The 15,935-nt window shown below is 42.0% G+C and overlaps 1 protein-coding gene across 1 annotated transcript in view; it reads left to right on the top strand.

Annotated features, from left to right (window-relative positions):
• The window catches only part of frem2a (FRAS1 related extracellular matrix 2a), a 70,418-nt gene that overhangs the window by 28,007 nt on the left and 26,476 nt on the right, over positions 1-15,935 (top strand). The window contains exons 4-6 of the mRNA XM_037749042.1: positions 5,833-6,063; positions 12,105-12,230; positions 13,990-14,241. Of these exons, the coding sequence (XP_037604970.1) occupies positions 5,833-6,063; positions 12,105-12,230; positions 13,990-14,241 (609 nt within the window). The remainder of the gene's footprint in view (positions 1-5,832; positions 6,064-12,104; positions 12,231-13,989; positions 14,242-15,935) is intronic.

Consider the following 15,935-nt stretch of genomic DNA (forward strand, 5'->3'; position numbering starts at 1 on the left):
ACTTTACTTTTCTCATACCGGCTGTGCTGCAGCACCTCTTTTCACCCTCTGTCTGAAACGCTCTGTTTGAGCTCCTGCCACCCCCCGAAAACCCCAGTCTGCTCTGATTGGTCAGCTGGCCCACTGTTGTGATTGGTCAACCAAACCACACTCTTCGGAATCCGCTCCAGCTACGCTCTAACTAGCTTTGTTTGAGGGCGTGCCTAACTAGCCGCTAGGCAGGTATTATGCAAATGTGTTACTTGGTGACATCACCACGTTACGGAAGAAAAGGCAGGATTTCAATCAAGGCGTTTCAGGCAGTTCAGGAGCAATGTTTCTGTGGGGGAGAGTAACTCCCTTTGGCCTGTACTTTGGGATTTGTAACTGCAGACCTTTTAAATGCACAAAAAACTATATAACACATTAAAGGAAAGGGAAAAATAACAAAAGCATAATAGGTCCCCTTTAAAAGACGACTTTAACAATCAATCAATTCTCAAAATTGTTGCCAATTAATTTTCTGCTGATGACTAATTGATTAATCTACTTAATTGTTCAGCTCTAAAGAGGGCTACGAGTCTGTGCAGCCAATGTAGTTATGAACACCCTCAGGCACCCTCGAAGCTCAAAGTCAGCACTTTAACCCCAGAGCCTTTGTTTTATTTCAAATCCAATGGGCTGTAAGTGAACCAGAACAATTATAAACATCAGTTTTTTATCAATTTATGAGCAAGTATGTTTGAAGTGTGCTATCGGAGGATATGGGAGGGAAGTAACAACGATCACAACAAAACCAGAGCTGTGAATGAAAAGATAATTGAAACAAATCCTGTAAATATATAAAGAAAAGGAAAGAAAAAAGCCACGTAGGAATTCCTGGCAGAAGTAGACACTGTAGATGCAGATAGATAGACAGATTACATTAGATCAGACAGGCCGCGTGTCAGGGATGGAAAAACAACTAGCGATGTTGTCAGAAGCTTGCTTTAAGGGTTAGCTGATGAAAGCTGCTGCTGTGCCAGCCGGGAGGAGAGAGGTGGAGGAGAACTGTTGCACACGCTCCATCACAACGGCACGCACAGGTGGAGAGGATCAGTGAAGGAGGGAAGCAGAGATAAGATAGAGGTTCAAAGATGCCCCCGCAAAGAAGAGCTCACAGGCAGAACGGGGCCGGACAAGAGCAAGGGGGATCAGATTGGAGTCTTCTACCACTGTTTTCAACCTCACTTTCTCACTTCTTATGAGTAGCTCAATTCTTCATGGGTGTTTTTTCTCTCTGCCTTACCTGCTCTGTCTTCTTCTAATTGAGTTCTGTCACCTTTTCCTGTCTTTTACTGTCCCACACCGACTTTGTCCACCCACTTAACCTGTTTTACCTACACTTCCTTTTCATCCCTAATCTCTCCTCACCTCATCTCACCGTAGAGAGTGTTTGGTCCTTTTGCTTCTAACCTGCTTTTCCTCATCAAAAGACACCATATCTCTTCTTCCCCCCCCCCCCTTTACTGCCTCATAGCCCTGGGTCTATGCCATAGGCTGTCTTATATTCTTCCTCCACCCACTCTCCCTTTGTTGTTCATTTTATATCTACCTTCTCCTCTCTCTCTCTGCTCTGCTCTGTCTTCTATCTTCCCACTTACTTGCGTGCATGTGGTTGTTACCAGTTGCAAGTGTATCTCCGCTGGTTCTTTGTCTTTGTCTTCTCGCTCTGTTCCCCTCATGAAACCCTCCACCCTCAAAGTCCTACTCCTCTCCACATCTTTCCTGTCCTTTCCTCTCTTCTTCTTCTTTGCTGTATGAGTAATCTGAGGAACCCCATGTGGGAACAAGATGGAATTGAATTCTCGTTCTTCTTCTTCTTTTTTTGATTTCTTGCATAAGTCAAAGCTCACTCTTTGAAGAGTTTTTTTTTCCCTTTTCTGGTCTGTCCTCTTCTGCTCCGTCCTTGCTCTGAGAGATAAATGAAGGTTTGTTAACAAGGTGTTCATTTCCCAGGTTAATCATCTCCTGTGGGATGTATTGCGGCCTCATTATTGTTGCCAAGGAGAGATAATTTAATTTCACAAAGAGAGAATAGAAAAGTGTTGCCCCCCTCGTTTCTACAGATCACCTCAGCTGCCTTGACGTGAAATGACCTTTATCGTATAACGAGCATGAAGGAACCTGCAATCATACATTTCAGGATGAATTGTATGATTCACATTCAGCCAGCTTGTTGCAGTACTTGCTTTCAATAGCGAAACAATACAGAACAAAAGAAGGGAAGGTTTGGAGCTGTAAACAGAAATTGTGTTTTTGTGAGCAGCTCCTTATGTATGTGTGTGTGTGTGTGTGTGTGTGTGTGTTTGTGTTATTGACACACAACACAAGGGACTATAGCTCTGAGGAACAGCACCATAGAGATCAAAAGCCCTCGGGTGGGTATATCTCCACCTGCTGAGAAGGAACCCCAGTGCGACCTCAAGCAACGCGTGTCTCTTCCCTCTGGGGAGTCCAGCAACGGTGGCGCAATGAGGCTCCACCTTTTTAAGATCAACACTCCCTCTCTCTTGTAGGCAGGTTGTGTATGTGTGTGTGTGTGTGTGTGTGTGTGTGTGTGTGTGTGTTATTTGATGTGGATCAACTGATCATCAGAATAGAAAGATGAGAAAGATAAGATAGATAGAATTCACCTGTTAGGAGGCCACTTTTCAAGTCGTCTGTAATTGTCTCTCCAGTCTTCATCGTTAGTGGCGGAGTCTGTTATTAACAGTGAATTCCCTCAGTCTCAGTTTGTTCTGCGCTGTAAACAGGACACACTTGTTGCGTTTCTGACAGAGTGGCCCCTCAAGAGACGAGTTCGCTGCCAGGAGTGGTCAATACACGCACATCATGTTGAACGAAATTAAAATGTATGTCGTTGTCAGCAGTAACCGAATCAACCATGACTGAAATCGACAAGTTGAGACTTATGTTTTATAGGTTGAAAGCATGATTGGAATACAAAGCATATCTGTGTTTATATAACAGTCCAGACCCCTCAGAGTATTTTTTTTTAAATATGTCTGATGCTAGTGGCACAGCCTAAAGATGTCAATGTTTCTTTGGTTAGTATATCCAAGCAAACCTCCGTCCACAGCCCGATGTAAACAATTTCTCCACAAATTGCCATGAAATTTCATCATGTTATTGATTTATTTTATTTGTTTATTTTTTCGGAGACCCCGCTGACCTTTTCTGTAGCACCTCAAACAAAGCTGAAAGTTGCGTCTCTGCAAGAGAAATCCAAAACACATTAATGTTTCCCGGAAGATGAATTCTTTGAATCAGAACTTTGATGTGAGGCAAAACTTCTTCTAACCTTGTTTTAGTTTAAAATCAGGTGAGAAACAGGACTTGGGTTTTAATCTTAGTCATGTACAGTATTGCTGGTATTTTCACTGTAATCTCTGATGCTCTATACTGTCAAATGGAATCAGTTTTGATTAAGAATGAAGCTATTTTGTAATGAAGTGTTGTTAATTCAAATTTTTGATTTGCCTCAGAAAACATGACTCAGGTTAAAGGGTAACTTCGGTATTTTTCAACCTGGACCCTATTTTAGTCCAAGTGACTAATGGGGACAACACTTTTTGAAATTGGTCCAGTATTGAGGGAGAACAAGGGCTCAGATTGTTATTATAAGTGTCTGACCACATTATGGAAAGGATTCTACAGAGAAATACAAAATGTTTTCTTACCTTTCGCTTAGGGCTGCAACTAACGATTATTGTCATTGTCGATTAATCTGTTGATTATTTTCTCGATCAATCGATTAGTTGTTTGGTCTATAAAATGTCAGAAAATAGTGAATAATGGCGCCCGAGATGGCGTCCTCGATATCTTGTTTTGTCCACAACTCAAAGATATTCAGTTTACTGTCATAGAGGAGTAAAAACAAACAAAAAAAATATTCACATTTAAGAAGCTGGGATCAGAGAATCTTGACATTTTTTTTGTTAAAAAATGACTTAAACCGATTCATCAATTATCAAAATAGTTGACAATTAATTTAATAGTTGACAACTAATCGATTAATCGATTAATTGTTGCAGCTCTACCTTGATCCGGTCAGTTTTTTATTGTGTCCAAGTCCCGCTCAAGGAGAAGCCTCGTTGTGAAATCTGAATATCCGTATACTCTGGCTCAAATAAATACGAGCGGCCATCGAATTCAAAGACCTCATCCACATTATCGAAATCATTTAAATATTCAGCTACGACATTGAAAATCTTTAAGATAACACTAAGCTACGCTTTCTATACTCCAACACAACCGTTGTCTTCTGGCAACACGTCACTTCATGAGATTTCACAACGAAATTCCTCCTTGAGCGAGACTCTGTCCATAATGTCAGACACTTATAATAACAATCAGAACCTGTCAGTGGCAAAAACAAACACTTTTAGTGGATGTAAATGACGGTGCCAGCTTGCCCCAATAGCAGCCTGTGAGCAGCTGCCGTCTAAAGCGTTCTCCCTCAATACTGGACCAATTTCAGGAATCGTTGTCGCTATTAGTCAGTTGGACACGACTACATGTGAAAATAAGATTGAAAAATAACGAAGTTACCCTTAAAGCTGATGGAACCACTCAGCAAGTGAACCATGAGTTGTCCTGACGGAACTTCCATCAGTCATGTCTTAGATTTCCCAGAAAGACTTGCAACAGCCCCTAGAGAAGTAGATTTGTTGTGTTGGATTAGTGCAGCTGCAATGAGCAATAGCAGCATCTTTTCCTGTTGAGAAACAGCAGAGAAAGTTGAGAGATAACAATACCTTGCCAAAAATGAAGGGATTATATATATTTAATGTGCTGCTGGCTACACATCAGGTTAAATGTCAGATAGTGCTCAACTTCATTATGGTTGGCTGTGTTGACCATCAGTGAAAAACGTATTCCTCTGCACTTGAAATTGGTCCAAAACAGTGAGAGATGTACTTGCTGGACTACTGAGGTTTTCACTGAAGATCCTCACAGGTCCAGGAACATGAATGAGTGTGACTGTCTTATTTTCAGCTTAAATTTTGCATACAATGCTCACCGCTCAGATCTTACTGTGCGTGTGATCGAATGTATCCAGTCTCATCTGCATGTTTGTCACCTTTTTTTTTTTCCTCCGCGTCTAAAAAAGGAAGACAAATTCTTCTTTATTTAAAGGCATGTGCGTCAGCCTGGCACGGCTCCGCTCGCCTTGTTCTCGCCAGCCACTCTGAATGTAGACAAAGGAATGTGAACAACACATTTCCAAATGTAATACATTATTGTATAGCTTATGCCACCTGGGTTTCCTTGATGTGCGTTTGATGTGGAACCCAGTGTTACCAGTGAGCTCTGCTGCTACTTTGAAGAAGGTGTATTGATGAGCATGAATGTTAGATGGATCGTTGTGAAGTGGATTCACATGAAAGCCCTATTATAAATGAAATAAGAGGCATTTGAAGAGAAAAGGAGACGCACACACACTCGCATGCATACCTAACCCTTGGGAAACAATTGTGGTAGCTAATCCGTCTCCGCAAGGTGGAAGATGCTTATTTAAACGCTTCAGTCACAAATTCATTTCACACATTCCCGAGGCTCTGTAAGTGATCAGTGAAGAAAAATAGACGCAACGCTCTTTTTCACACCACTCTCTGAACAACATTAAAGGGTGTGAATATCTAATCTGTTTTTCATCTGTTTCTCTCTCCTTCCTGTCACCCTTTAATGGTCGCTTTCCCTTCTTTTGTCTTCACTTCTTCCTGTTTGTCTTATTTTTTACTCATCTGGCCTGCTCTCCTTTTCCTTCTCCTTTTTTTTTTGACGTCCATCATTCTCCGTATCTTTCAGGCATCGGCACCCAAGATGGTAGCGCGAAGAAAGACGAGGATTTCAAGGGCAAGTCCCAGAGGCAGGTCCAGTTCAACCCGGGGCAGTCCAGAGCCACGTGGCGGGTTCGAATACTGACCGACGGGAAATACGAGCAGGCGGAGACCTTCCAGATTCTACTATCGGAGCCGGTGATGGGGGTGATGGAGTTCCCTACCGCAGCAACAGTTGAGATCCTGGATCCTAGTGACGGTCAGTCCTTTATATACGTATATCCTGCACTCAGCACACACATAGATACTTTTAGGGGTAGACCGTTGAATATTCTTTTGACAATATGATGGAGGTATTTTTCTCCACATTTAAATCACAATAGACCATAAAAGCTGAAATGCATTTATTCATTCACAAAACAGTCTGCAGGGAGAGCTGCTCGGGTGTGAAAAAGATGTCCCTCTGGTGTTCCTCAGCTTGTGGATCCTACTAGTTTAGAGTTGCTGAAGAAATCTGAGGCACTCAAGAGGGAGAATTTATGTGTATTTATTTATTCATTTTTGCACATTTAGTCTGAATACTCTCAGAAGTTTTTCTATCCTTGAAGTAACATTTTCTAGATACTGAATACAGCAGGCTGTTCTCATACACCACTCTTAGTTATACCTACGAAATGTAGTGCACTGTAATTCATATACACCGATCAGCCATAACATTAGGTCAGCATGGGCACCCTGACCGGTCTGCGGCTACGCAGACCCATACGCAACAAACTGTGATGCACTGAGTGTTCTGACACCTTTCTATCGGAACCAGCATTAACTTTTTCAGCAATTTGAGCTCCAGTAGCTCTTCTATTGGATCGGACAACACGGGCCAGCCTTCGCTCCCCACGTGTATCAATGAGTCTTGGGTCTGACCCTGTCGCCGGTTCACTGGTTTTCCTTCCTTGGACCACTTTTGGTAAGTCCTGACCACTGCAGACCGGGAACATCCTACAAGAGCTGCAGTTTTGGAGATGCTCTGACCCAGTCGTCTAACCAGCACTATTTGGTCCTTGTCAAAGTCGCTCACATCCTTACGCTTGCCCATTTATTCTGCTTCCAACACAAAGTTCAAAGTTCAAAATGTTGACTTGCTGTCTAATATATCCCACCCACAGCCAGGTGCCATTGTAACGAGATAATCAATGTTATTCACTTCACCTGTCAGTGGTCTTAATTTTATGGCTGATCGGTGTATATCCCACATAATCAATTTGTGTGTAATCCACATAATCATGAAGCAGGAAGTATAAAGGGCAACAAATGTCGCGTAGGGAGGAGGTCGGGGTAGGTGGGCGGGAAACACGGGACTTTCGCCCAGGAGACCAGTGTACGTAACTCGTGTGAAACCAGAAGTTTACGTTGATTTATCTGTCACGTAACTTCCCTACTTAAGTTACGACACGGTAGTTTTACTAACCCAAACGTTCACTTATTTGTCACGTAACTTCTATACTTACGTTATGTGACTTCCGTAGATATTTTTACCCAAATGTTGACTAATTTGTCACGTAACTTCCATACTTCCGATCTTTTCCTAAACCTAACCATGTAGTTTTGTTGCCTAAACTGAAGCAAGTTGTTTCCTGTGTAGACGGAAGTATATTTTGATAAGACTGTATGCATGTAACGAACGGAAAGGGACAAGTGTTGCTGGACATTTGTAAGAAAACGCACGAAAAATGAGGAATAACTATTCATAAGATATCATACGAACCGATGAAGATACGTTGAATACTGATGCAGAATATTAGGTTTTGGCTGAATTGTATTGCATAAAAAACTTTTTGAATTATGGATTAATTCTGTATTTTCCATCATGTTTTTATTCAGTTTAGTGTCCCTATTCCATGCAATAGCCATTATTAAAAAATAAACTCTAACTCCCTCTATGGACAGGCAGTATGGAGGATTTAAAATATAACTTAATAGAATATATCCAAAGCAGAGGTGTTTGCTTTGCTGAACAGACCAATATGACAGACACAGGGAAGTGTCTCACATTTATAATGTACACCGGACAAAAATCCCAACTGCCACTCAAGCATTCCTGTTACAAAACAATGAAAAATATACAACCCTTTACTGGATATCACATTTGCTGTGTGAAGCATCAGTCAACTTGGCACACACAGAATGAAAAATTGACAATATATATATAAAAAAAAAAACCTCTCTCTACTGTAGATAGAGAATCATGTCAAACCTGTCCACAGGGAAGGAGGAGACAACATGACATGACAGCCAGTGGAGATTTTGTTGATGATTGTGTTGTGTATTTCTGCACAAATACTGAGCAGGATGTTTATTCCTAAAAACCCACCGATACAAAAAAAGCAGTATGATTAGAGCTACTTGTTTATTTATTTGTCCATTACAATCAGGCCCAATCAAAGGTTGCCAGCCAAATTTGATATCGCCGTTTAGCGCTGAACTTAAGTCTTTCGCTTTCTCTCTTGTAATCTGCCGTTTTCACTCTTTGTGCCTTTGTTTGCAAATTGAAATGTTAATGGAATATCGGGCGGTGCGACAAACTGGCTACTGCGCTCCGTCAAGGCCAGATTTACTCTTCTGCAGCTTTTACAGTCCGTGTTTTTGTATGCTTTACTCCCCTCCTCAGTGCAACTTTTAAGTAATTATAGATTATAGAGCGACAAAGATGGAAACACTGAAGCTTCCATTATAGTGGCACACAACAGCTGCTCTCATCGCTCTCGCTCTCTGTCATTTGTCTCCTCGTTCTCTCTCTTTCGCTATGTCGTTATCTCTCCCCCTCTGTCTTCCCCTGTGGGTTAATTATGGTGTGTGTGGAGGGCAGGGGCTGGTTTGTTTTCTGTCATCTCCGGGGATTGTCTAATGTGACAGAGATGTGCCACTCTGTACTCTAATGGGCCAGTGAAGCTTTAGCTATGCCTGTGGCGTTAGCTGTACTCCAGCTTCTTTCTCTAATGATGAAAACTGGCTTTGTCTGGGCTTCTAGTTAGCTGGAGATCCTTCCCCCACCCCTCCTCTAGAGGATATGTCAGCTAGGCTAATAGCTTTAGAGGAGGAGAGAGGATCGCTAAGCTTTAACCAAAAGCGTTCCACAATTAAAGAGAGCTTAACAAGCTGAGTTTGTTCTAACGGCACGGACAGCCTCTGTTTGTCTGCATTGTTTTCTTTCTGTTTTGTGTACCCTCCACCACCCTTCTGTATCAGCCTGTTGCTACTTTGATTAATAACAAGGAGTGGGCTCGTCCTGTGGTGCACACGCTTCCAGTGCTGCTGCTGCAGCAGACACAAACTCCGTTTAATTACAGGGTGTGATAGCCCAGCTTTCCTCCTGCAAAACTTTGTGACTTTCTTCATATATAATCCATGCACAGCGCTGACTGAAGATGAAGGTGGCAGCCTGCTGTTTGACTGTTTGCTGCAAGCAGTACCGGCATCTTGCTGCATATCTTTCTTGCTTCCTCTATACAGCGGGGAGGACGCTACATATCAGTTACTCTGCTGCATTTTGCACCAAGGTCGTTCCACTAAATGATGAGAGAGCTGTTTTTCTGCTTTGTAATTTTTTTGTCTGAGATCGCAAGGCCGGCTGCAGTCAAGCACATCCTTGTGTAATTACAGGAGCTTTGTCTCAGTTAGGATATAAAACCTCTCGACTAATGCAGGACAAGGAACGAAGGGCTGCATTTTTTGTGAGTTTGCTGCAACTGTTAACCTTGCACGGCAACTGCGAGAATTGTGGGATCAAATGTCACGCGAAAATCCATCTTGTCAGGCTTCAAGGCATAGACTGTATATAAAGATGACAGCTCCCCAAAAGTGAGGCCAAAACATCTGGATCGCCCCCTGGTGGCTGGCTGCAGTATGGGTCATAAACCCCGCCCCCTCCATGTTAATGGATGGGACATGAGCCAAACTGAAAAGTCAATGTAAACATCAAATACATTTTTCTCAAAGATGGTTTCTGTCATTTTAGGTAGTTCTTATCATGCTGATCTATGTTCAAGTGTTCATTTTTCTGATCAGTTTGGTTTGAATTAGTTATTTGATGCTATAAAAAGGAGTGAGACATCATGATTGACAGCTGTGAGTCTCTCTCGCTGACCAGCTGCGGTTGTGCTCGGCTCGCAATAGGTTCAGGCGGATGACCTCGATACCGCGGCTCCACCGCCCATTCACTACCGCGCAGACTCTGGCTCCAAATGACGTCAAAACCTCAGGATGGCAGCTCCTGTATCCGGGATATTTTGGCTTAACTTTTGTACAGTGGGAGGAAGTGGAGACGCGTCGTCCGTCTTTATATACAGTCTATGCTTTAAGTAATGCGTGTGTGTCTGGCTCGCGAAACAACGGAACAATCAGCGTCCTGTGAGCAGCTACCGGCAGCTACGGTCGTGGCTTAGGTGCGTGTAAGACGAACACACGGAGAGGTGACTGTTTATTCTAAACAACAATGACGGCTCCTGAAGAGGTTAGCATAGATGCATCAGTTATATCAGAACTGGAGAGTATTTCTTCATTGAAAGAAGAGCAAAGAACAGCACTGAACCTGTAAAGTACGGCGACGTTTTCGCCTTCAGTTAGATGGTTCATCCAATCACCTGCCAAGTATTTTTTGAAAGTGCCAGCCCCTTTTCCAAACAGTTTCCAATGATGGCTTCTCAGCAACAAACCATCTGACAGGGTCAGGTTAATCAACTGTAGGTCTCTAGAGGCTGTTTTTGTTTTACATTTACACTTACATTTTAGTGTTTATTAGCTTATGCGCGTAAGGAGAGTAAAAAATGCACAACAACAATCACACAGCAGAAACAAAGAAAACATCCCCGCATCCATAGAATATTCATGAAATTATCAATAATGGAGACGTTCTAGGCATAGAAATGAAAAAACAAACAGATTTTGTTTTCAATTTTTTATTTTGGCAAGACAATCGCACTATCAGGTGCCAGTGTAAAAGCATGTGTTTTTTTTTTCTCTCCCCATGAATGTTTTAAAATCATGAGTGTGTTTTCCTCCAGGAGGTGAACCTGACCCACTTGGTTGAAAATTTGCTTTTCTAATTCTTGGGTGCGTTTGGAGGCACTAGAAGAGAAATGTGAGGTGAAATGTGAAAGAACTGCGAGGAGAGGATGTGTGCCGTATGTGTGTAGAGAGAGAGAGAAGAAAATCAGGGTGTGTGTGTGTGTGTGTGTGTGTGTGATAGGTAAGCAGTGGACCCTAATCCCCTGCTACGCGTCCCCGTGCCCCCCTGGGGAGTGACAGATTGTGGGCAGCGACAGTAAAGAGAAATGGAGGAGAGGGGAGAAGATTGAGAGGCGAGAGAACGATTTAGGGAGAGTTACCGCGAGAGAAGAGAAATGTTTGACCCCCTGCGGTGCGTAAGATTGTCTTATGTTGATGACTTCATCCCAAAGAGTCATCTCAGGTGTTGATCTCTTTTTACGCTGGCTGTTGAATCAAACATCCAAAATATCCGTTTTTTTTTCTCGCTGATTTTTCTCGCTCCAGCCAGCGTTTGCCATTTTAATGCAAGTTGCACAAGCAAAGCCACAAGTGTCTTGAAGCTCCCATCGTTCATCCACTCAAAGAGAGCGAGAGAGGGGGGAACAAAGTCACAAGAAAGATATGGGACGAGCTGAAGCTCAGTCCACTCTGCTAGTATTTTTTATTGGTCCCTGTGCGTCTGTGGAAAATAGCTCCAACATTTATTGTTTCTATAATGCCCGTAAGTTCTTTGCTTTGATAGATGGTGCTTTCACTGGCTCTAAGTCTCTCTCTCAATCACACCAACTCCTCTCAGAGTCGGAGAGAGGAGTGGAGAACGAGAGGAAAAAAAATGAAGGAGGTGCTGACCCCTCTGTGTATAGAGGAATCGATGTGTGCCAAAACTCCCAGCTGATTCCCCTCTGTGGGATGAACTGAGAGGCTTGCATGTGTAATTGTCTGTGACACACCAGGCAGTGAGAAAAACTTCCAGAGGGGTCTCTTTGAAGAGCACCTCTGGTTGCATCAAACCGAAAACTGTGATGGAGAGTTATTTTTGAATATGAATAAGCACACAGCAGGACTACCACTTCAATAGATCGGAATGAAAAAAAAATGTCAGCCGAGGCTCACTAATGCAGAGCCAGAACAAAAGCCTGTATCAGTACTTGATGGGCTAATGTACTGTGGATTTTTGCAGATTGTTATACATATCATTACCCTTTTCTTTTTTTCCCTCTGACTCCCTCCACTCGTTTTCTTTTCTCCTCCAAACAGAGTCGACCGTGTTCTTCCCTGAACAGATCCACTCAGTGGAGGAAGATGTTGGAGAGCTTTTCATCCCGGTACACCGCAGTGGAGACATCAGCCAGGAGCTCATGGTGGTCTGCTACACACAGCAGGGTATAGACCAGCCTTTTTCACCTCATCTAACCCGTTTTCCCTCATTGTACTTCGCCTGTCTGCCAGTTTGCTGGTCAGACTAGATGGTGAATGTTATTATTTCAAGGCTTATAAGTAATTTCTGACCATATATCCTGTATTCATATAGATAATTTAAGTGTCTGAGGTATAGATGAAACAATATTAAACATATTGTATTTTACCCAAATTATCATACTTGCAAGCAAATCACAAATTTAACCTTTTCCACTCCACCCCTCTTTATCATAGTCCACTTTATGTCTTTTTTAGGGAGAACAGGGGGTCTTTAGGGGGAGACAGCAGGTCAACAGTAGATGTCACATAGAAGTGGTATACACCATCTGAAAGCTGAGAACCTGAAGATTAATTTGAGATGCAGCTCAGCACTGTGTTGATTTAATAAAGATAAATAATAGATTAATTATTTAAAATACATTTTGAAAGTGTATAAAGGCTTAGAACATGATGATAGATATGATAACCATCCCCATGCTCTATTAAGTTTCATAAGTTGTTGCAGCGATTTTTGGGTTGATACCATTTGTTACATGGATTTGGTGCTAAATTTAACCATTTTATACCACTCGAGAATTGATAAAAATGATTAATAATCTCTCCAAAATACCACTTTAATACACCAAGACCTTGGTTTTCTAGTTTCATACGATATCAGTACCTTCACTCTAGCTCTAAAACTGAGCCTGCTACAGCCAGGCAGAGGGCGCCGGCGCCCTCAAGGAGTGGAAGAGGTTAATTGTTGTTTAAGGATACTGCACACATTAAAAGAAAAACCTGTGACCTTAATGTGATGTTAATGTACCCATGTGCATGGCGGAGTGTCAGGTGCACCTGTCACACCTCTCCTGTTTGACAGTGCCAGTGAAATGTGTTAAAATACAGCCAACACACTGGAAGAGATGCATTTCACACCGTATTTGCAGTCTTACAAATAAAAAGTAGCAGCATAAGCCCAGTAGTATCACAATCTGTTTGCCGGTGCCTTTTCCAAGTTTTACAGCAGTTTATTTTAATAAACAACATACAACCTACACAACAGCTCTACACTCTGTGTGATAAATCAAATTACTTATTTTCAACTGGTGAGGGTGACAGTGTGTGCAAAGGTCCATATTTTAGCCTGTATGTACTCCTTATGCAGTTAAATCCCATGAAATACATTTAGACAAATGAGGGATGCCTAATGAAGGCACTATTGTTTAATGTCAACAGGCAACAGTTGCTACATACCTGTGGGGTTGGTCTGTTCCCATTGTGTTCTGGCATTAAAGCAGATACACTGACTGACGTGATGGACTTGCTGCAATTAAAGGTCAAACTCGCACAAGCCGTAATGGCTACAGTCTGAATGTTATGAAACTGAAAGGGAAAATGCATTATGCATTATTACATTATTCTTGTTTGTTAACCTGATTTGCTCAACCCCCTCTGAAACTTCATCACACTGCTTTTCACATCAAATTCAGCGAAAAATTAATATGTATCTGAGAACTACTACTTAAAATACGAGTGGATCCATTATAGGCAAAAAAAAAAAAAATGTACCTGAAGCTGAGCACTCAGTATTCCTAAGATAAGAGATGCTGAAAAACTGCTAAACTGTATGTACCGAGGGCTCAGGTTATCTGATGCCTTTTACAAATACTATATGTTATCTTTAAATGTGGAGTATCTTTCAGCTTCTTCCTAAACTCCTGTCACTGTCACCTCTCCTCTGAAGGTTCTGCCTCAGGGACGATTCCCACCACCGTGCTGTCTTACTCGGACTACATCTCCCGTCCGGAGGAGCACGGCAGCGTCCTTCGCTTTGACAAAGGCGAGAGGGAGAAGCAGTGTCGCGTGGTGATTATCGACGACTCTCTGTACGAGGTAGAGGAGAGCTTCAACATCACTCTGTCGATGCCTGTCGGGGGCCGTCTGGGGATGCACTACCCCACCACCAAAGTCGACATCTTGGAAGACATGGATGATGGTAAGGCATGCTCACGTTGTCCCCCATACTTCTATTTCCAGTGATCTTTTTGTGCAAGTTATAATAACTTCTCTGGTTAAACACCTTTCCCTTTGAATGTGATGTACCGACATCACACAGATGAGAGGTCGTAGTGAACTTTGCAAAAGGTGTCTTGTCTCCAAAGAGAGGCGTAGAAGATTACATTATTTCTGCATGGTGTGCACACTGTATCTGTAGGGCTTTAAGGTTCAACAGCACATGCATACACATGGAGATGGGCATTAATTTGACACATACATGTAAACTAGGGCTGTCAATCGATTAAAATATTTAACTGTGATTAATTGCAAATTAATCGCACATTTTTATCTGTTCAAAATGTACCTTAAAGGGAGATTTGTCAAGTATTTAATACTCTTATCAACATGGGAGTGGGCAAATGTGCTCGCTTTATGCAAATGTATGTATATATTTATTATTGGAAATCAATTAACAACACAAAACAATGACAAATATTGTCCAAAAACCCTCACAGGTACTGCATTTAGTATAAAAAATATGCTCAAATCATAACATGGCAAACAGGCAACATCAGCTGTCAGTGTGTCAGTGTGCTGACTTGACTATGACTTGCCCCAAACTGCATGTGATTATCATAAAGTGGGCATGTCTGTAAAGGGGAGACTTGTGGGTACACATAGAACCCATTTTCATTCACATATCTTGAGGTCAGAAATCAAGGGACCCTTTTTCCTTGGCAAAATTGAGCATAACTTTAGCCTCCTTCGCAACAACACGACATGGTTGGTACCAAAGGATTCCTTAGTGTAAGCGCCATTTACTAGTGCCAAGTTTATGATTATTGTTTTGAAATATATTTCTCACTTACTGCTGAGGCATAACAATTAGGGGCCGGAATGTAAGCGCCATTTACTAGTGCCAAGTTTATGTTTATTGTTTTGATAATATTATTTGGTGAAGTTCAGTGAGAAATATATTTGAGTTAAATGTGAGAGAATATTGTGACTATATATGGTGTGATTCCTTCCTGTATATTGACCACTGTTCATTTTTAGTTGCATCCTGTGCGGCTTCCGTACACACGTGACTTAGGGACAGGAAGTGAATTTTATTGTGAAATGACTTTTATTGTGAAAAGGTTCAGTTGTAAATAAACGAGTTACCGGCGGAGCAACACGGTTGTTTTACCGTTGCCGTTGCCGTTGCTACCGGGCCGACTCAACGCGTAAAACATTGTGATGTCGTCCTTGAAGTGTGGTTATTGACAGAAAGTAAGTTAAGACGAAGATAGAAGTATGAACACTAGCCACTACACTTAGGTTTTCTAGTTTCGTATGATACCAGTATCTTCATTCTAGCTTTAAAACTGAGCCCGCTACAACCTCCGAAAGATAGATTGCATTAATGCATTAAAGAAATGAGTGGCTTTAAAACGGTTTTGTGTTAACGCGTTACTATCACGTTAACGTTGACAGCCCTAATGTAAACACATTGTGTGGGTGTCCACAGCCTAGATGTTTTGGTGAATTGTCATTAGAGTCTTTTATATCGCAGACGCTCACTTCATTAATCTTGTTGACAGTCTTACTGGCTGTTGAGGCATGTTGGAAACACCCTGACATAGACCCTTCACCTGCAGCAGACACATGGAATCAAACCCCTGTCTCGCTGTCATTCAGACAATTTTTAAT

This window comes from Sebastes umbrosus, chromosome 17, assembly GCF_015220745.1.
Source record: "Sebastes umbrosus isolate fSebUmb1 chromosome 17, fSebUmb1.pri, whole genome shotgun sequence".
NCBI classification, from domain to species: domain Eukaryota; kingdom Metazoa; phylum Chordata; class Actinopteri; order Perciformes; family Sebastidae; genus Sebastes; species Sebastes umbrosus.